Raw genomic sequence first — 14,879 nt, 5'->3', positions numbered from 1 at the left:
TTTCGTGTCACCTTTGCAAGAAAACCTTCAACCGCTACAACAACCTTCAACCATTGACTTATTCAAGGCAAAAATATCATTTCATCATCTTCCTCTTGAGAGAGCAGTAGTGGAAGATGATGAACAATATTAATGCCCTTTTTCAATATTTTTTTTAAAATAGTTATCATATTTTAATTATTTTATAAAAATATTACTTTTTATTGATATTCAAGACAAAAAGTTGCCTTTATCTGCTAGAAGCCCATTTTTTTTTTCTAATAGAAAAAACACCACCTTAAAATTTATGGAACAATTTCTTAAGTTAAATGTTATTAATTGGATCGGATTGATATCAAGTTAGACCCTATAGAGTTGGGTCAGGTTCGGAAGTTATTTTTAATTCGTACTAGGCATTGGAGGGTATGGCTAGGATTGAGGCAAATCCATACTGAACTTGACCATTGACATGCCTAGTTATGACTATTTTTTCTAAGGAGAATGACATTTTAGCTTAGGGTCAGAATTCATATGCACAAAATACAGTTGGAATAATTACTAGCTCAGAATTAATGCTAATTCAAGACGGATAAAAATGCATAATATGTAGTTTTTTTTACGGTAGAAATCAGAAGTCTGCATTAAACCTGCCCGTACTTTTCCGTTTTTTTTTTTTCCTTTCTTTTTACGGAAAAGTATACTACAGCGTACTTTAGAATTTTAAAATTACAACCACATAGTGTATTAGTAGCCCTCGCAATCAATTGCATTTTGCCCGTAAATTTGTCATTAATCCACAATCAGCATTCATTTTCATTTTTTTTACGCCTAGTAATGACTAATTCGTACTAGCAAAAAGCAAAATGAAATCATAAGTCAAATTTATTAAGTTGATTTATACAAAAATGTATTTAGATTCCAATCAAAAGGGTTCAGATTGTTTACTCCATTGGACAATCAATGGTGCTCAAATGAGTGCAGCTGTCAACATGGTACTAAGCGGAGTACGTTGCGTCGTTGCCCTAAATCCCGACGTTACGAAAGAAATTGTATTCCGGTCTGGTAACAAAAAGCCAAAACCAAGTCGTCACCGTATCGAAATCAGATTGCCGAAAAATCTCTCTCTCTCTCTCTCTGCCTTTCAATTTTTGCCTGAAATGGACCCCGAAACGCAACATAAAATCGAAGAAACGGTGTTGGAGATCTTAAGAAGCTCGGACATGGATGCGATGACGGAGTTCAAGGTTCGAAACTCGGCTGCAGAGAAGCTCGGGATCGACCTCTCTGGTACAGAATACAAGCGTTTCGTCAGGCGCGTCGTGGAGTCATTCCTCGTATCGAAGGAGGAAGAGGAGCAGGTTAAGGGCACAGCACCGGATGAAGAAACCAAGGAGGCAGACGAAGAAGGTGAACAAGAGGAGGAAGAAGAGGAAAGGAAGTCGAGAAACTCTGCGAAAGAGTACGATGATGATGGAGATCTCATCATTTGCAAAGTAAGCATTGCCTTTCTAAGCCCCAAAAAAGCATTTCATAAAATCCTGCTTTCTATTTTAAAAATTAATTGAACCCTTTACCATAACCATCTATCTTAAACCCTATTCAGTTTGCACGAGGGATTTGAGTGAGTCGTGACACTTCAGTCCTTTTTTGTATTTTATTTTAGTTTTTTGGCCGGCCGGTTAGTTGTTGTTTTCTCTGATAACTGTGTTATGTAAAATCTAATACGGTGTGTCTCTTGCAGCTATCCAACAAGAGAAGAGTGACAATCCAAGATTTCAGAGGGAAGACTTTGGTTTCGATAAGGGAGTACTACGAAAAGGATGGAAAACAACTTCCTTCCTCCAAAGGTTGTAAGAAAATTTTTGTCTTTTTCTGATTTATATATTTAACTACTAAGCTTTGTAGGGTTGTCTTTTTGTCAAGTTTCAAACAATATTCATGGTAGGGTTCGACTATGATATGGAAAAAATATTGTTGCTGCCAAAGATGGGGCTGAGGGCAATGACGTTCCAGGCCGACAGGTCAGACCTACGAGAAGTGAAGAGAACACGTTAGAGGCCCCGGGTGTTATCCCAGGGGTGAGGACTCCGATAGTCAAAGTTAGGTGCTAAAGAGGGGTCGGACTAGGCGTGAGACGAGAGCTCAAAGCTTAGTCCTTAAGAGCTCAGAGGAGGTCTCTCGAGATTCTAAATGCAAGAGAGCAAGTGTGAGCAAGATGGATTTACTTTGATATGGGCGCCCCCTTTTATAGTTGAGCTTGCCATGGGAGTGACATCAATGCATCTGAGAGCTCCCCTCGGGTGCTCCCCTCGGGCACTGGTATTGAGGGAGAGGACTGCCCCTAGGGAGTCGAGCACGACCGACAGGGCAGGGATTCTCCCGATGAAAGTACTAGCTCCACAAGACCGAGGGTCGACGCCATAGGGAATGCTCCATTGCATTCTAAAGTGGTGGAGTCGGAGGAAGTTGAACCTACTACTGAGGAGCTTGTCGAGGCCGAAGGCTGAGGCATGACGCTGATGCATTTCCCCCGCTTTGATCTTGACAGTGAGCTCGACAAGGAGCAAGTGATGATTCTTTTTGAGATGTATCATATACCCGGGGGCTATAGGGTTAGATTCCCTAGTATCGGTGATTGGCTGTGGCGGTCAACCAAGAGGGAGGTGTATGTACATGAGCACTACCTCCACTTTATCCTCCGTTTCCCTTTGCCTCATCTCATCCCAAAACTCCTCAACTACTACAATATCTCCCTCAACCAACTTGCTCCAAATGCGGTTAGGATCATAGTGACTATGCTGGTCATGGGTCGCCTTTGAGGTGTGTCCATGACCTTGAATATCTTTCAGGGTCTATTCTCCTTAAGGAAGCATCCCACGGGGGACGGTTTGTGGTATTTCTAGAGCCGACAAGGTAGGGTGGTGGACAACTCGTCGTCTTTCCACAACTGGAATAAGTATTTCTTCATCTCTTGTCTAGAGGGATGGTCCTTCCGATTTGACTGGGGGATGCCGGACTAGCTGCCCGAGAGGATTAGGCTATACAATAATGGGGAGTTTGCCATGATGACTCAGATACGGTTGATGGGGATGATTCACACCGAGCCCCTAGTAACGGAGTGTAGGCTAGTCTAGTGATTTAGGGTAGGCGCCTCGCCCGGGTCCTAGGTGTGTAGCCCATTCAAGAGGTGCACACCTGGTGCGCCTTGTGCCTTAGCCCAAGCGTGTGCCTTTTGAAAATTTGCTGCTTTTTCCCTTTTTTTAAGTCTGGCCGCTGGGCCAGACACCTGTGCCACGCTCCTCGAGGCCAGCCCAAACAAGTCCATATTAGGGTCTTAAATTCTTAGATTTTACACAAAAAATAATAATTTTATAGTTTAAATTGCTTTTAAGAAGATATTTTATTAAGATGAATGAATGGACAACATTACCAAATAGAGTTTGCTCGCTCACCGAAGCTTCAAGAACCCCCTATTTGGTAATGTCCATTCATTCATCTTAATAAAATATCTTCTTAAAACCCACTTGTTTGGGCTTGCCTCGAGGGGCGTGGCAAAAAAGGTGGCCCGTAAAATTAGGAATGTAATATATCACATTAGCTACTTGATGCAATTGAGAAAAAAAAAATTGTGGGTTTTATATGCTTGAAAGTGTTTTGTATGTTTGGTTTCATTTTTAAATTCTCATTTGAATATGCTTTACATACTATATTTATGTATTTTAATTTTAGATAATAGGTTTTTTAAAACATTTATTTTAAAACGTTAATATTTTTATTAATATTATGTTTTATAATTTTTTGATTTTTTTGCATTTTCTTAAATTGTGCACCTTGCTTCAAAAAGACACGTGCCTTAGGTGCAAAATGGTTCTTGTGCCTTTTTTGCGCCTTGCGCTTTTAAAACATCAGGCGAGTCTCAACCCTGCCCCCTCAGTATAGGCACTCCCGTTGTTGGCTAGTTACGTCATTGTCTTCGTTTTCTTTGTCCTTCTAACACGTTCTTTGTTGTAGAACTGGATTGTGGCATGAAGGACAAGTTTATGTAGCTGGCCAGGGCGAACTCTAAGAAGGGCCCGACTGAGGGGCCTTTGAAGAGGCCCGTTGGGAAGGAACCACCTCGGGCGAAGGCGCCAGCCGAGGCCAAGAGGAGGGCGGCCAACGCCCAAACGACCGGTCGAAGCTCCTCAAACTCAAAGTGCGAAGAGGCTGGCGATGAGGGACTACCTAACAGAGGGTGTTGCCAGAGGCTCTCGACAATTGGGGCCTCACTTGTTCGACCCCTACGAAAACATACTGTTGTCTTCACACAGGCTCTTTCACCTTAATTGGAATGTTAGGGAGGGCGACAACCTTAGCAACCCTGGTGTCGGTCGAGCCTTGGTGACAGGGATGCTTTTGACGGGGGATTGGCAGTCTTGGACTCAGGTCTCCATCCAGGGGGTTCGGGACACCTTGTTGGACGGGCTGGCCAAGGTAAGACTTGATCTTCCTGTACTTAGTGGTTTGCTCCTTTTTACTTTGCCTTTTCAGTTGATGAAGGTTTTCTCTTTGTGTCTCTGCAAGCGCCTTCCTGCATCATCGCCCTTTGCGGCAAAGTGGCTGTCTTGTTGCAACAACTCTAGTCTTCTCAAGAGGAGAACAAACAGTTGAAGTGCCAGTTGGCCGAGGAGTGGGTTAGTCGAGGCCTTTGTCGAGGTGGCTCGTGGGGAGCACGACTGTTGAAAGAAGCTCAAGGCCAAGGTGATGGTGAAGAGGGAGCAACTTAGGGCTGCAAGGGTCTCCTTGGATGAGGTGGGGGAAAAGCTTAAGGAGGTGGAGCAGAAGTTGCAAGAGGCCTCGACTCAAGCTGTGGAGGAGTAGAAGGCCTTTGAAGCCTACAAGGAAGAGATGGCCTGGTTCGGTGTCGATTCATACTTGGAGGGCACCAACGACACTAAGGCTCAGGTGCTGGTGCTTTTCCCATACTTTGATGTTAGCTAGCTGAGGGTCCAACCTTCAGACCAACAAGTGGCCGAGGCGACGGGGCCAGTCGAGGCGGTGACGAGCAGCATGCACAACCAGAGGCGACCAACGAGCGCATCAACATCGAGACTATGAAGATGCTTGCGTAGGGCCAAGGCTCCCTTCGGACAACTTTTTGCTTTTTTCTTTCCTTCGTACAATGCCTTGCTTTTTTCTTTTGTCATCTTTTTATAAGGGGCTTGGCCTCCCCCATTAGAGGCCGGTTTTTTGTAAAGAGTCGAGTTAATGAAAATACCAAGTTTTTTGTCTAACTAGTAGTTTCTTTCTTGTTTTCCTTTTGTCTTTTTTTTTTTTTTTTTTTTTATATTTATGCAAGGGGTTGATGCCCCCTCAAAGAGGCATAAGTTGCAAAAAACTTGTAAGCCCTGGCTTAGTTCCTCGCAAAGGCGTTATCCTTGAGGTTGCTAAGCCGAGGTCGACCCTAGTCACCGAGGTCTTGGGAGGTGATTGCCTTAGTCGGCCTGACATTGTCTTCCTTAAGGGTTTGGAGACTGGACACGTGCGTGGCTGAGGCCCAACTAATGGGGCTTGGCCAAGGTCGTGGAATTTCTTTGCCTTAGTGAGATAACATTAATCTTTTATTGTGTTTGTTCGCCGGTGCTTTATGTTGAGTGTTAGGCCGATGCCAAAGGCCACTTGATGGCCGAGGTCCCACAAGTTCTTGCCTTAGTTAAAAGGTGACTAGGTGTATGACCCTTTGAGGGTCGTGTGCCTTGGGCTAACGTTCAGTCCGAGCGTGTAATTTTGGTGAAGGTTGTATGCTGCGGCCAGTCGTTTGGTTGAGGGGTCTTGGCGTTTGAGGGAGACAAGAACATATACACCAAAGTGGCCAAAGTCGAGGTGAGAGGAACTTGCACACTTTATTATCAAAACTTTCGCTAATCATTTTTACATCATTGATAGTACATTTGGAGGTTCTCGGAGTTCCAAGTACGAGGTACTGGCCTTCCACTCATGTATTCCAGCTGAAAGGTGTTGAGGTCGACCACCTACTTGACTTTGTAGGGCCCTTCCCAATTGGGGCCAAGTTTTCCAACGCCGAGCTCAGACACCATGACTTTCTTGAGGACAGGGTCACCTTCCTTGAAGTGACGCTCTTTCACCCGGGAGTTGTAGTATCTGGCAACTCTTTGCAGATAGGGCGTGGCCCTGATTTGAGCATACTTTTGGACGCCTTCGAACAGGTCTAGATTGTTTCTTAACTCATCATCGTTCTCAGCTTCATGGAACCCATCGGTCCGAAGCATTGACTGGCCGATCTTTGTTGGGATGACAACCTCGGTCCCATATGTCAAGTTGAATGGGGTCTCACCTATGACGGTTTGAGGTGTTGTCCTATAGGTCCATAAGATGTTGTATAGCTCATCTTCCCAAAGTCCCTTGGCTTTGTCCAGTCTTGTCTTCAATACCTCTAGGATGGTTCTGTTGGTGACCTTGGCTAGCCCGTTGGTTTGGGGGTAGTTGACCGAGGTGTATTGCTGTTTTATTCCAGGACTTGTACACCATTCTCTGAACCTTGCATTGTCAAATTTCCGGCCATTGTCTATGACAAGAATGTGGGGGATGCCAAAACAATAAATGATGATTTTCTAGAAGCAGCTTCGGATCGTCTTAGCCGTGATGGTTGCTAAGGGCTCGGCTTCAACCCACTTATTGAAGTAGTCCATTGTGACAACGAGGCATTTCTTGTTCCCAGTGGCTTGAGGGAATGGTCTGAGGAGATCCACTCCCTATTTCGCAAAGGGTCATGGGTTGTTGAGGTTCAAGAGGGACGTGGTAGGCCGATGAGGGATGTTAGAATGTCTTTGGCATCGATCACATTTTTGCACTAGCTTGGCGGCATCCTTTTGTATGGTTGGCCAAAAGTATCATTGCCTTAGTGCTTTTTGTGCTAGAGCTCTACTTCACAGGTGGTTGCTGTAGATGCTTTTGTAGATCTCTTGGAGTACGTACTTGCCCTACTCTTGGCGGAGGCGTCTAAGGTAAGTCAAGGTGAAGGACCTTTTGTATTATTTGCCTTCGAGCAGGGTGTAATGCGCTGACTGCCATCGGACTTTCCTTGCTTCATTCTTGTCGAAGGGCAGTTGCTCGTGCTGTAGATAGGCGAGGATGGGATCCATCAAGTAGGACTAGGCTTGGACGGGGTACAACTGCTTCTCTTCAATGTTGGGCTGTGCAAGTTTCTCAACATGTACAGTGCGGCCAAGGGTCGACTTCGAGCTGCTTGCCAGTTAAAATAGGGTGTCGACTCTCGCGTTCTTGGCCCATGGGACCTGATGTAGGGCAATGTGTTGGAAGTGGTTGGTTAGCTCCCGAACCCTAGCCAAGTACTTAGCCATGTTTGATTCTCTGGTTTCGTACTCCCCATTCACTTGGTTCACAACCAGTTGTGAGTCATTGCAAACCTCAATGTGCTTGGCATTGAGGTTCTTTGGTGAGCTGTAGTTTGGCAAGTAGGGCCTTGTACTCGACTTCTTTGTTGGGGTCAGGGAAGTCGAACCGTAGCACATACTCCACCTCACTATCATTTGAGGTGAGAAGTATGATGCCTGCTCTGCTTCCTTTGGCATTGGAGGATCCATCCACAATCTCCAGGTAGACCAAGGCCTTTCATTCTCCTTGGGGGCCTGGTCGAGGGCACTGTTAAAGGTGCATTCCACTAAGAAGTTTGCCAGTGCTTGTGCTTTGATTGCGGGCCTCGGCTGGTAGCGCAAGTCAAACTTTGACAGCTCGATGGCCCATTTGGTCAGCCAACCCGAGGTCTCTGGTTTGGAGAGTATTGACTAGAGGGGTTGGCTAGTTAGTATTGTAATGCTATGAGCCTGGAAGTAGGGCCTTAGCTTCCTAGCCGAGACCACCAATGCAAATGTTAGCTTCTCCACCTCAGAGTATCTGGTCTCGGTGTTGTAGAGGATCTTATTGACATAGTAGATTGGACTTTGTACTCCATCTTCACGTACCAGAATAGAGTTGACAACTGCGTCCTCGATCAAGAGGTATAAGAGCAAGGTCTCTTCCGGGAGGGGCCACACGAGCAGTGGAGGCGAGGCGAGGTAGGAGTTCAATTCTTCAAAGGCTTTCTGACACTCTTTAGTCCATTGGAAGTCCTTCAGCTTCTTGATAACTCGGAAGAAGGGTATGCAACGGTTGGCTGACTTTGACATGAATCGATTGAGAGCTGCACTTAGCCGGTGAGTCTCTGGGTTCCTTGATGGACCGAGGTGGTTCCATGCCAAGTATGGCCTGTATTTTCTCAAGGTTGGCCTCTATGCCTCGTTGGGTAACCATGAAGCCCAAAAACTTTCCCAAGGTGATGCCGAAGGCACACTTGTTAGGGTTTAGCTTCATGTTGTATTTTCTCAATATTTCAAAGGTCTTGCCAAGGTCCGTGTGTTGGCTAGCTTTTAGGCTCTTCATCACCGTGTCGTCGACGTAGGCTTAGACGTTACTCCCCATCTGGTCCTTGAAGACCTTGTTCACCAACTACTAATAGGTGGCCCCGATGTTCTTCATTCCAAAAGGCATCACCTTATAGTAGTAGGTTCCGTGCTCAGTGATGAACGAGGTCTTTTCTTCGTCGTCGGGGTGCATCTTGATCTAGTTGTACTCAGAAAGGCATCCATGAAGCTTAACATCTCGTATCTTGTGGTGACATTGACGAGGTGATCAATCCTCGGCAAAGGAAAGTTTCCTTGGGGCAGGCCTTGTTGATATTTGTGAAGTCAATACATATTTGCCACTTCCCAGTGGCTTTCTTAACCATGACCACGTTAGACAACCATTTAGGTTAATGTACCACTCGTATGAAGTTGACATCGAGTAGCTTATCTACCTCCTCTCCGATGGCTTTCCAATGCTCTGGTGCAAAGTTCCTATTCTTTTGCTGAATTGGCCTACAACTCAGGTCCACACTTAGCCTATGAGTAATTATCGAGGGGTCAATTCCTAGCATGCCAGCAGTAGACTAAGCAAAGGCGTTGGCGTTAGTTTTGAGGAAGCTTACAAGTTTGGAAAGTGTGTCTTGAGGAAGGTGTGACTCGACACACATCGTCTTCTCGGGCTCGACCTCGTCTAGGGGAACCTAAATGAGGTCCTCGGCCGGATGGCCTTGGCTTGCTGGTTCGTCCTTGAGGTCGAGCCCCTCCAACGGCAAAGCTTCTTTATTCTTGCCTTTTAGTGCCGCCATAAACCACTGGCTAACTGCTTGTTGGTTCCCCTGGACTTTCTTGCAATGATGAAGGGTTGGCCCTTCCAATGATGCAATTGTATGGGGAGCCTATCTTCACGACCAAGAACTCGGTCATCTTGGTGACTTGCCGAGGCTTTGTCCCTACTGTGGCTGATAGGACGATCTTCCCTTGTAGCTTGACGGCTGCCTCGAAGAAGCTGGCTAGTGGCACATCGATCGGCTGCAATCGATCCGGCGTCAACTTCATCTTCTCAAAGGTGTCGTAGAACAGGATGGGCTTGGGCCCCGACTTAATGCTGTTGTTGTTGTTGTTGCTGCTGCTGTGAGGACGAGGCGTCGACGTCGCCCCAACATACTCCTTCAAGTGCCTGCGGTGGATAAGGGACTCCATCTCGTTTTTGAGCTCATAGTGGTCCTCTGTGTCGTGGTCGGTGCCGCGGTGGTATTTGTAGTATTTGTTGCGGTTACCCCTTTTGGGGTTCCTCTTCATTTTGGCCAGCCACTTCATGTATTCCTCCTTCCCTACTTACATGAGTATATGCGTTTAGGTGGAGTTGAGTAGTGTATACTTGCTAAAGGGGACGATGGCTTCTTTTCATTATTGTCCTTGTTGGTGTGGCCGTGGCCTCGACCTTCTCTTTCCTTCCTCTTCTTCTTGATAACCCCTCGGTTGGGGCCGGCCTCTAGCTCATGGAGGTGCTCACTAGCCTCGACTTCTTCGGCAACAATGTATTTTTGTGCCTTCTTCAAGAATTTTGCCTTGTTCTTGGGCGAGGTCTTGGAGATGGAACATTTGAGGGGTTCGGGCCGGAGGCCGTTGATAGCTGCGTGCATGGACACCGAGGGATCAAGGTCTCTTACTTCAAGGTCTTCCCGCTTGAATCGGTCGATGATGCTCGGAGGCTTTCTCTGCGCTTTTGCTTGATCAATGTGAGAGATACGACGGCCTTCTGGCATCGTCAACTGCTGATGAAGTGGGCGAGGAAGAGGTCAGCAAATTGGTCCTAGGAGTTGATGGACCGAGGAGGGAGCGTAGAGAACCATCTGCGTGCTGCTTCCTTGAAGGTGGCTTGGAAGGCTCAACCACGATAAGTGCCCACCTCGTGTTTTTGTCACCTAGGCTGGTGCCTTATCACTTAGGTGGGTTCCTTGTCCCCTAGAAAGGTGCTTTTTTGATACAAGTCATGGCATTCAGGTCAAGTGTCCAACCAAAGGTGCCTAGCAGCCTAGGCAACAACCTAGGTGGGTGACTAGGCAACTCTTGACAAAAGTGATGGTCACTTGAAAGAGTCTAACTAATAGATCTCTCTATCAGGTATTTTTCATTCATCGGTTGGCCTTGTTCTACCATCGACCAATTCTTGTTGGGTTGTAAAAGCTAGTATACTTAACCATAGAGTTACTGACATGCTCCAAAAGAGTACCAATTATTTTGGAGGCTAGGAACATACAAATTCTTTTTGGGTTCTGTGTGGTCAAGTTGAAGAGGATAGCAGCCACCTGTTCATTCATTGCTCTGTTTCCTCTGTTATTTGGGAACATTTTCTCTCTGCCTTGGGTCTTAATTGGGTCATGCCGAATTCTGTTATAGACCTGCTATGGATTTGGGATCTACAAGGTTTATCCAAGCTGACTAAAAGTGTTTGGAGTGCCATTCCTGCAGCAGTGATTAGTACTATCTGGTCTAAAAGAAATAGAAGGATCTTCCAGAATAAAGTTAAAGATTCAGAGGATGGAGGGGTCCTAGACCGGCTCCCCTGAACCAGTTTTGAAAAAAAAAAAGTAAAAAAACAAGTATCGAAACGCCCGATACGCCGGGCGTATCGGGCGTATTGATATTTTGAACCTTGGCGGCTGCTAAAGGTCTCCAGACCTCGGTTCTGGTGCTCAGATGAGATCTAGAAGTTCGCTAGATTTGTAATTCGTTCTTGAGCTTTGTTCTGGTGTGTTCGGCTCCTTTTTTGGGGCTGCTGTTGTAATCTCTTGATCAGTTTTAATAAAATTGCTTTACCATTTCTCAACAAAAAAAAAAAAAACTTTTTGGGTTCTTCTTCATGTTCATAAACTCTATTCATGATGCAAAGAAGAGTAAGGGAATGTAAAAGAAGACGATAAAAAACTGGACCTTCCATGACTGGAAGGACAGAAAGCCACAACCATGAAGCCAATATCTATTAGTATATAAAACTGATACTTCAATTCCATTAGAGGCTTTAACTCATGCAAAGAAACTACATAAAACAGACTCTTTATCTTTTCTATTCAGCATTAATATGACATTCCGAACCCATGTCTTCCTGCATGTCAAATAGTGTACAAGGAGACTGTCTCAATACCAGTCAGAACCTATGATGCCTTTAAGAGCCACACCCAATATCTGCACCGTCCTTGCCAATCTGTCAGTTGGAAAGTTATGAGATCTTTGGATACAATAAAATAAAATGTTCTCTCTAGCTGCCAAATATCTCACTTACCTTATAAAATGTCTCAAAAGCTAATTAAACTCTTGCTGATCAAAAAGAAAAAATAGCTAATCAATCCCTCCTCATCCCTCATACAGCCAATTACAACTTTTGAATTTCCTTGACCCATACCTGAGAATAGACCATGGAACATATCAATTCAGCCTCTGAAGTAAGGGTTTAATATCAGATGCCAGGAGAGAAACCATGAAAGTTTGACTTGATTGCCCCTTGGATGGGTGAAGACCAAATACCGAACGCTAGAGATTTTGAAGTTGATGACACAGCTGAGTGGGACTGTCCTGTCCTCTCACTGTATTATCTATAGAGAACTCAAAATCTCCTCCGCTGCAGGTCCACAATCCAGAGTGCCACCCAGATAGCAATCAGGCCAGTTTGAATTTCCAAAGATTGTTTCTACCTAATGGCGGATTTTGGCATTTCTTTTGTTCTAAACAAATCATGGAATAGCAGTCCTCACAAATATCTTTTTCCCTTTTCCTGTTTTTAAAGAAAGGGTAATGGTAGGTAAAGAGATGTCACTAAATCCCTTTTGCACCTGAGGTCTGGTGGCTACCTTTTTTCCACCGTATTGACTTCTCTTGGAATCTGTCTAGCATCAGATGCGATAGTAGTCAAAGATTCTTACTTCATTATTTCTTCTCAAAAAAGAAAAAAGAAGATCCTGACTTTATTTTGGTAATGAGCAAGGCACCATGAGCCTCTTCCCACACTTAGGCTTCACATTGTGGCATTTACTGAATTGATTTCCATTACCAGAGATGAAACATTTGCCTCTTTAGTAAGGATTAAAACCATGCCTCTAGCAATTCAAAATTCTGTAAGAGGGCAAGATAGGTCTTTTCTGGAGTATTTGCATCATCAAGGGGTCACTAAAAGCCCATAGAAGACGTCCATCAGGTTTATGAAATACCAAACTTGTGCCCAGTGGTGCTGGGATTCTTTGGGAGCTACTATTAGAATGTGATCCTGTCAATCCACATGGTGTAGGAGCAGGAGCCCATGCAATGGCGGTAGCAAGGGGAGACAAAAATGCTCTGGACTTTCCTTCTTAGGCAAATTAAGACTCAAGTGTTGAACCTTGAAATTCCTTTGAGGCTGGGAGCAATGAGCTAAAGAATAAAGGTGTATGACTCCTTAAGCCTCAAATCTTCAGATGATCACCCCTCCCCACTTTCACCCCAACAAGTTAGGGGAAGAAGAAAGAGAGTTCAAAATACGAGGGGAATCCATCTCTAATCACCCCTCCCCACTTTCTCAAATAGTGATGATACTCAAATTGCTTATGGCTCTGCTGCTATTATAATTAAGTTTCTCTAGAGTAGCACCAAATGGAGATTGGTTATGGTTTCCTTGAGGTGGGTAACTTGTATAATACTGAGTTTTTTAGTTGTCATTACTCGTTACTAAATGGTTTATCAAGCTATTTCTTTGGGTTTGAGAATGCATGTCAAGTTATCATTTGGTTGGGAATTATGATTGTTTCAATCTGCATTAGACTATTATTTTTCCCTAGTGGTGTATAAGCAGAGGGAGCATGGCTACTTTCTAGTTGAGCATGGAATTCTAATGTAGGCTCTCTCTCTGGTAGTAAAGTGGTTTGGTGCCTGTGGTCTACCAAATTCCAGAAGCCTTCATGTTTTTCCCCGTTTGTCTTCTCCCTCTCACATGCCTGTTCACTTATTATCATTGTCGTTGTTGTCGTTGTTCTTGTGAATTTTGTTCGAATCTGGATATCTGATGCTTGCATGTAAATGGTTTTGAAAATTGAAACATGTACCGTGTTCTGCATGTTCAAAAACTAAAATTAATTTTTTGTGGATAGCATCTTTTTTTATGGGTCTTGTATTTATGGTTTACCTCCTTTTTTGGAAGGTCTTCAAATCTTCTTTTCCCCCTGTTAATAAAGTTTCTGTTCTCGATCACCTCCTTCCCTCTCTTTTCTTTCATTTTCTTATCACTAATTATTATTATTATCATTATCATTATTATTATTACTATTATTATTGTTATTATTAATTTTTCTTGGGAGTGAGGATGGGGCCGGTGGGGATTGCATGATTAGGCATCTTCCTGTGAGACGGCTTAGTCCAAATCATGCTTGATGACTGGCCCATCCCATAAGGTATCAATCTCTGTGGATGCAGGAAAGAAAATATTTTTCTATTGGAATGGATGAGGCCATCGATTGACATTATGCCTCAAGAAAATCACTCAATTGGATTCTAACGTGCTAACAATCTGATTGACATTGATCAGAAATAATAAGACAACTTTTCTGATTGACTGGCTTCTTGTTGATGAGTGATGACTCATTTAATGAAGCTATACCCATTAAATGAAGACTAAAGTTGAGCGTTAGGCGTGTACTGCAGGTCCAGTTGAGAATAGTTGTTTATTTTATACGAACCAAATGTTGATGCTAAAGTCGCATGCTTCTTTTGTATTTCAGGAATTAGCTTGACAACTGAACAATGGACAACCTTCAGGAAGGCTGTCCCTGCAATTGAAGACGCCATCAAGAATATGGAGTCAAGGTTGAGGTGAGGCCAAGGCTCACCTTCCCATTTTGAGGTGACTGAGACGTGTTGACCTTGTCTTGAATGCTGAGAGAATGATGAAAGGGGATCCTGTAAGCTGTAAGTAAGCCTTGAAACTTGTCCTTGAAAAGTCTAGTGTGTGTATGTTCAGGTTTTTGGTTTAGTCACTTAGGTGGTGGTTGTATAAGAGATCGCCACATGAAACTATCATCCTTTTGTTGGCTTTGTGGATGGGAAAATTTTATTCCAAGGAAATAGGTTGGTTCCTTCCGGGCTAGCGTCACTCATTGTATTGAACTGGTATCTTCGGCTAATGTGCAAGCATTCGATTCGACAAGAGTTCTAGTAACCCGCAGCCGCATGCCAGAGAAATTATCAGATTATTTTGCATGGCACATTACACAGAAGAGAAAGGAATATGGGCAAATCTGTGTCTGTCTCGTTTATATGCACCACTTCGTGACTTCCTTGCACGCTGATGTATCGGTTGATGCCACCCATAAATGTGCCTCGAACCAAAGCTTCAGCCCTTCCGAAGGGGCCTTAATTTTGCTGATGTAAAACTTGTTTTTTGTTTTGAAAAGTAAAGCCAATCATTTGCCGAACAATCTCTAAAGCTTTGTTCGGTTTGAAGAAAAAAGTAGGGAAAGGAAGGGAAAGTTAAAG

General features: G+C 44.2%; 1 protein-coding gene across 3 annotated transcripts; it reads left to right on the top strand.

Moving 5' to 3' along the window:
• Nucleotides 1-757: 757 nt before the first annotated feature.
• On the top strand, nucleotides 758-14,550 carry KELP (transcriptional coactivator p15 (PC4) family protein (KELP)). 3 transcript variants are annotated; one of them, XR_016109647.1, is made up of 4 exons: nucleotides 758-1,472; nucleotides 1,721-1,826; nucleotides 3,991-4,452; nucleotides 4,543-5,252. XR_016109647.1 is itself a non-coding variant. In XM_088976714.1 (3 exons), the coding sequence occupies exons 1-3, from the start codon at nucleotides 885-887 to the stop codon at nucleotides 14,218-14,220; spliced, it is 789 nt and encodes a 262-aa protein (XP_088832840.1). In that variant the 5' UTR covers nucleotides 758-884; the 3' UTR covers nucleotides 14,221-14,550. The 3 variants fall into 3 exon arrangements, 2 of the variants coding, with proteins under 2 accessions (XP_088832840.1, XP_088832841.1); XM_088976714.1 differs by lacking the exons at nucleotides 3,991-4,452; nucleotides 4,543-5,252 and adding an exon at nucleotides 14,126-14,550; XM_088976715.1 differs by having other exon boundaries at nucleotides 3,991-5,252.
• The last annotated feature ends 329 nt before the right edge of the window (nucleotides 14,551-14,879 follow it).

This window comes from Nelumbo lutea, chromosome 3 (assembly GCF_056320005.1).
Source record: "Nelumbo lutea isolate HS-2025 chromosome 3, American lotus-T2T, whole genome shotgun sequence".
NCBI lineage: Eukaryota > Viridiplantae > Streptophyta > Magnoliopsida > Proteales > Nelumbonaceae > Nelumbo > Nelumbo lutea.
The sequence above is the reverse complement of the archived record's forward strand: the minus strand, read 5'-3'. Positions and strand labels throughout refer to the sequence as shown.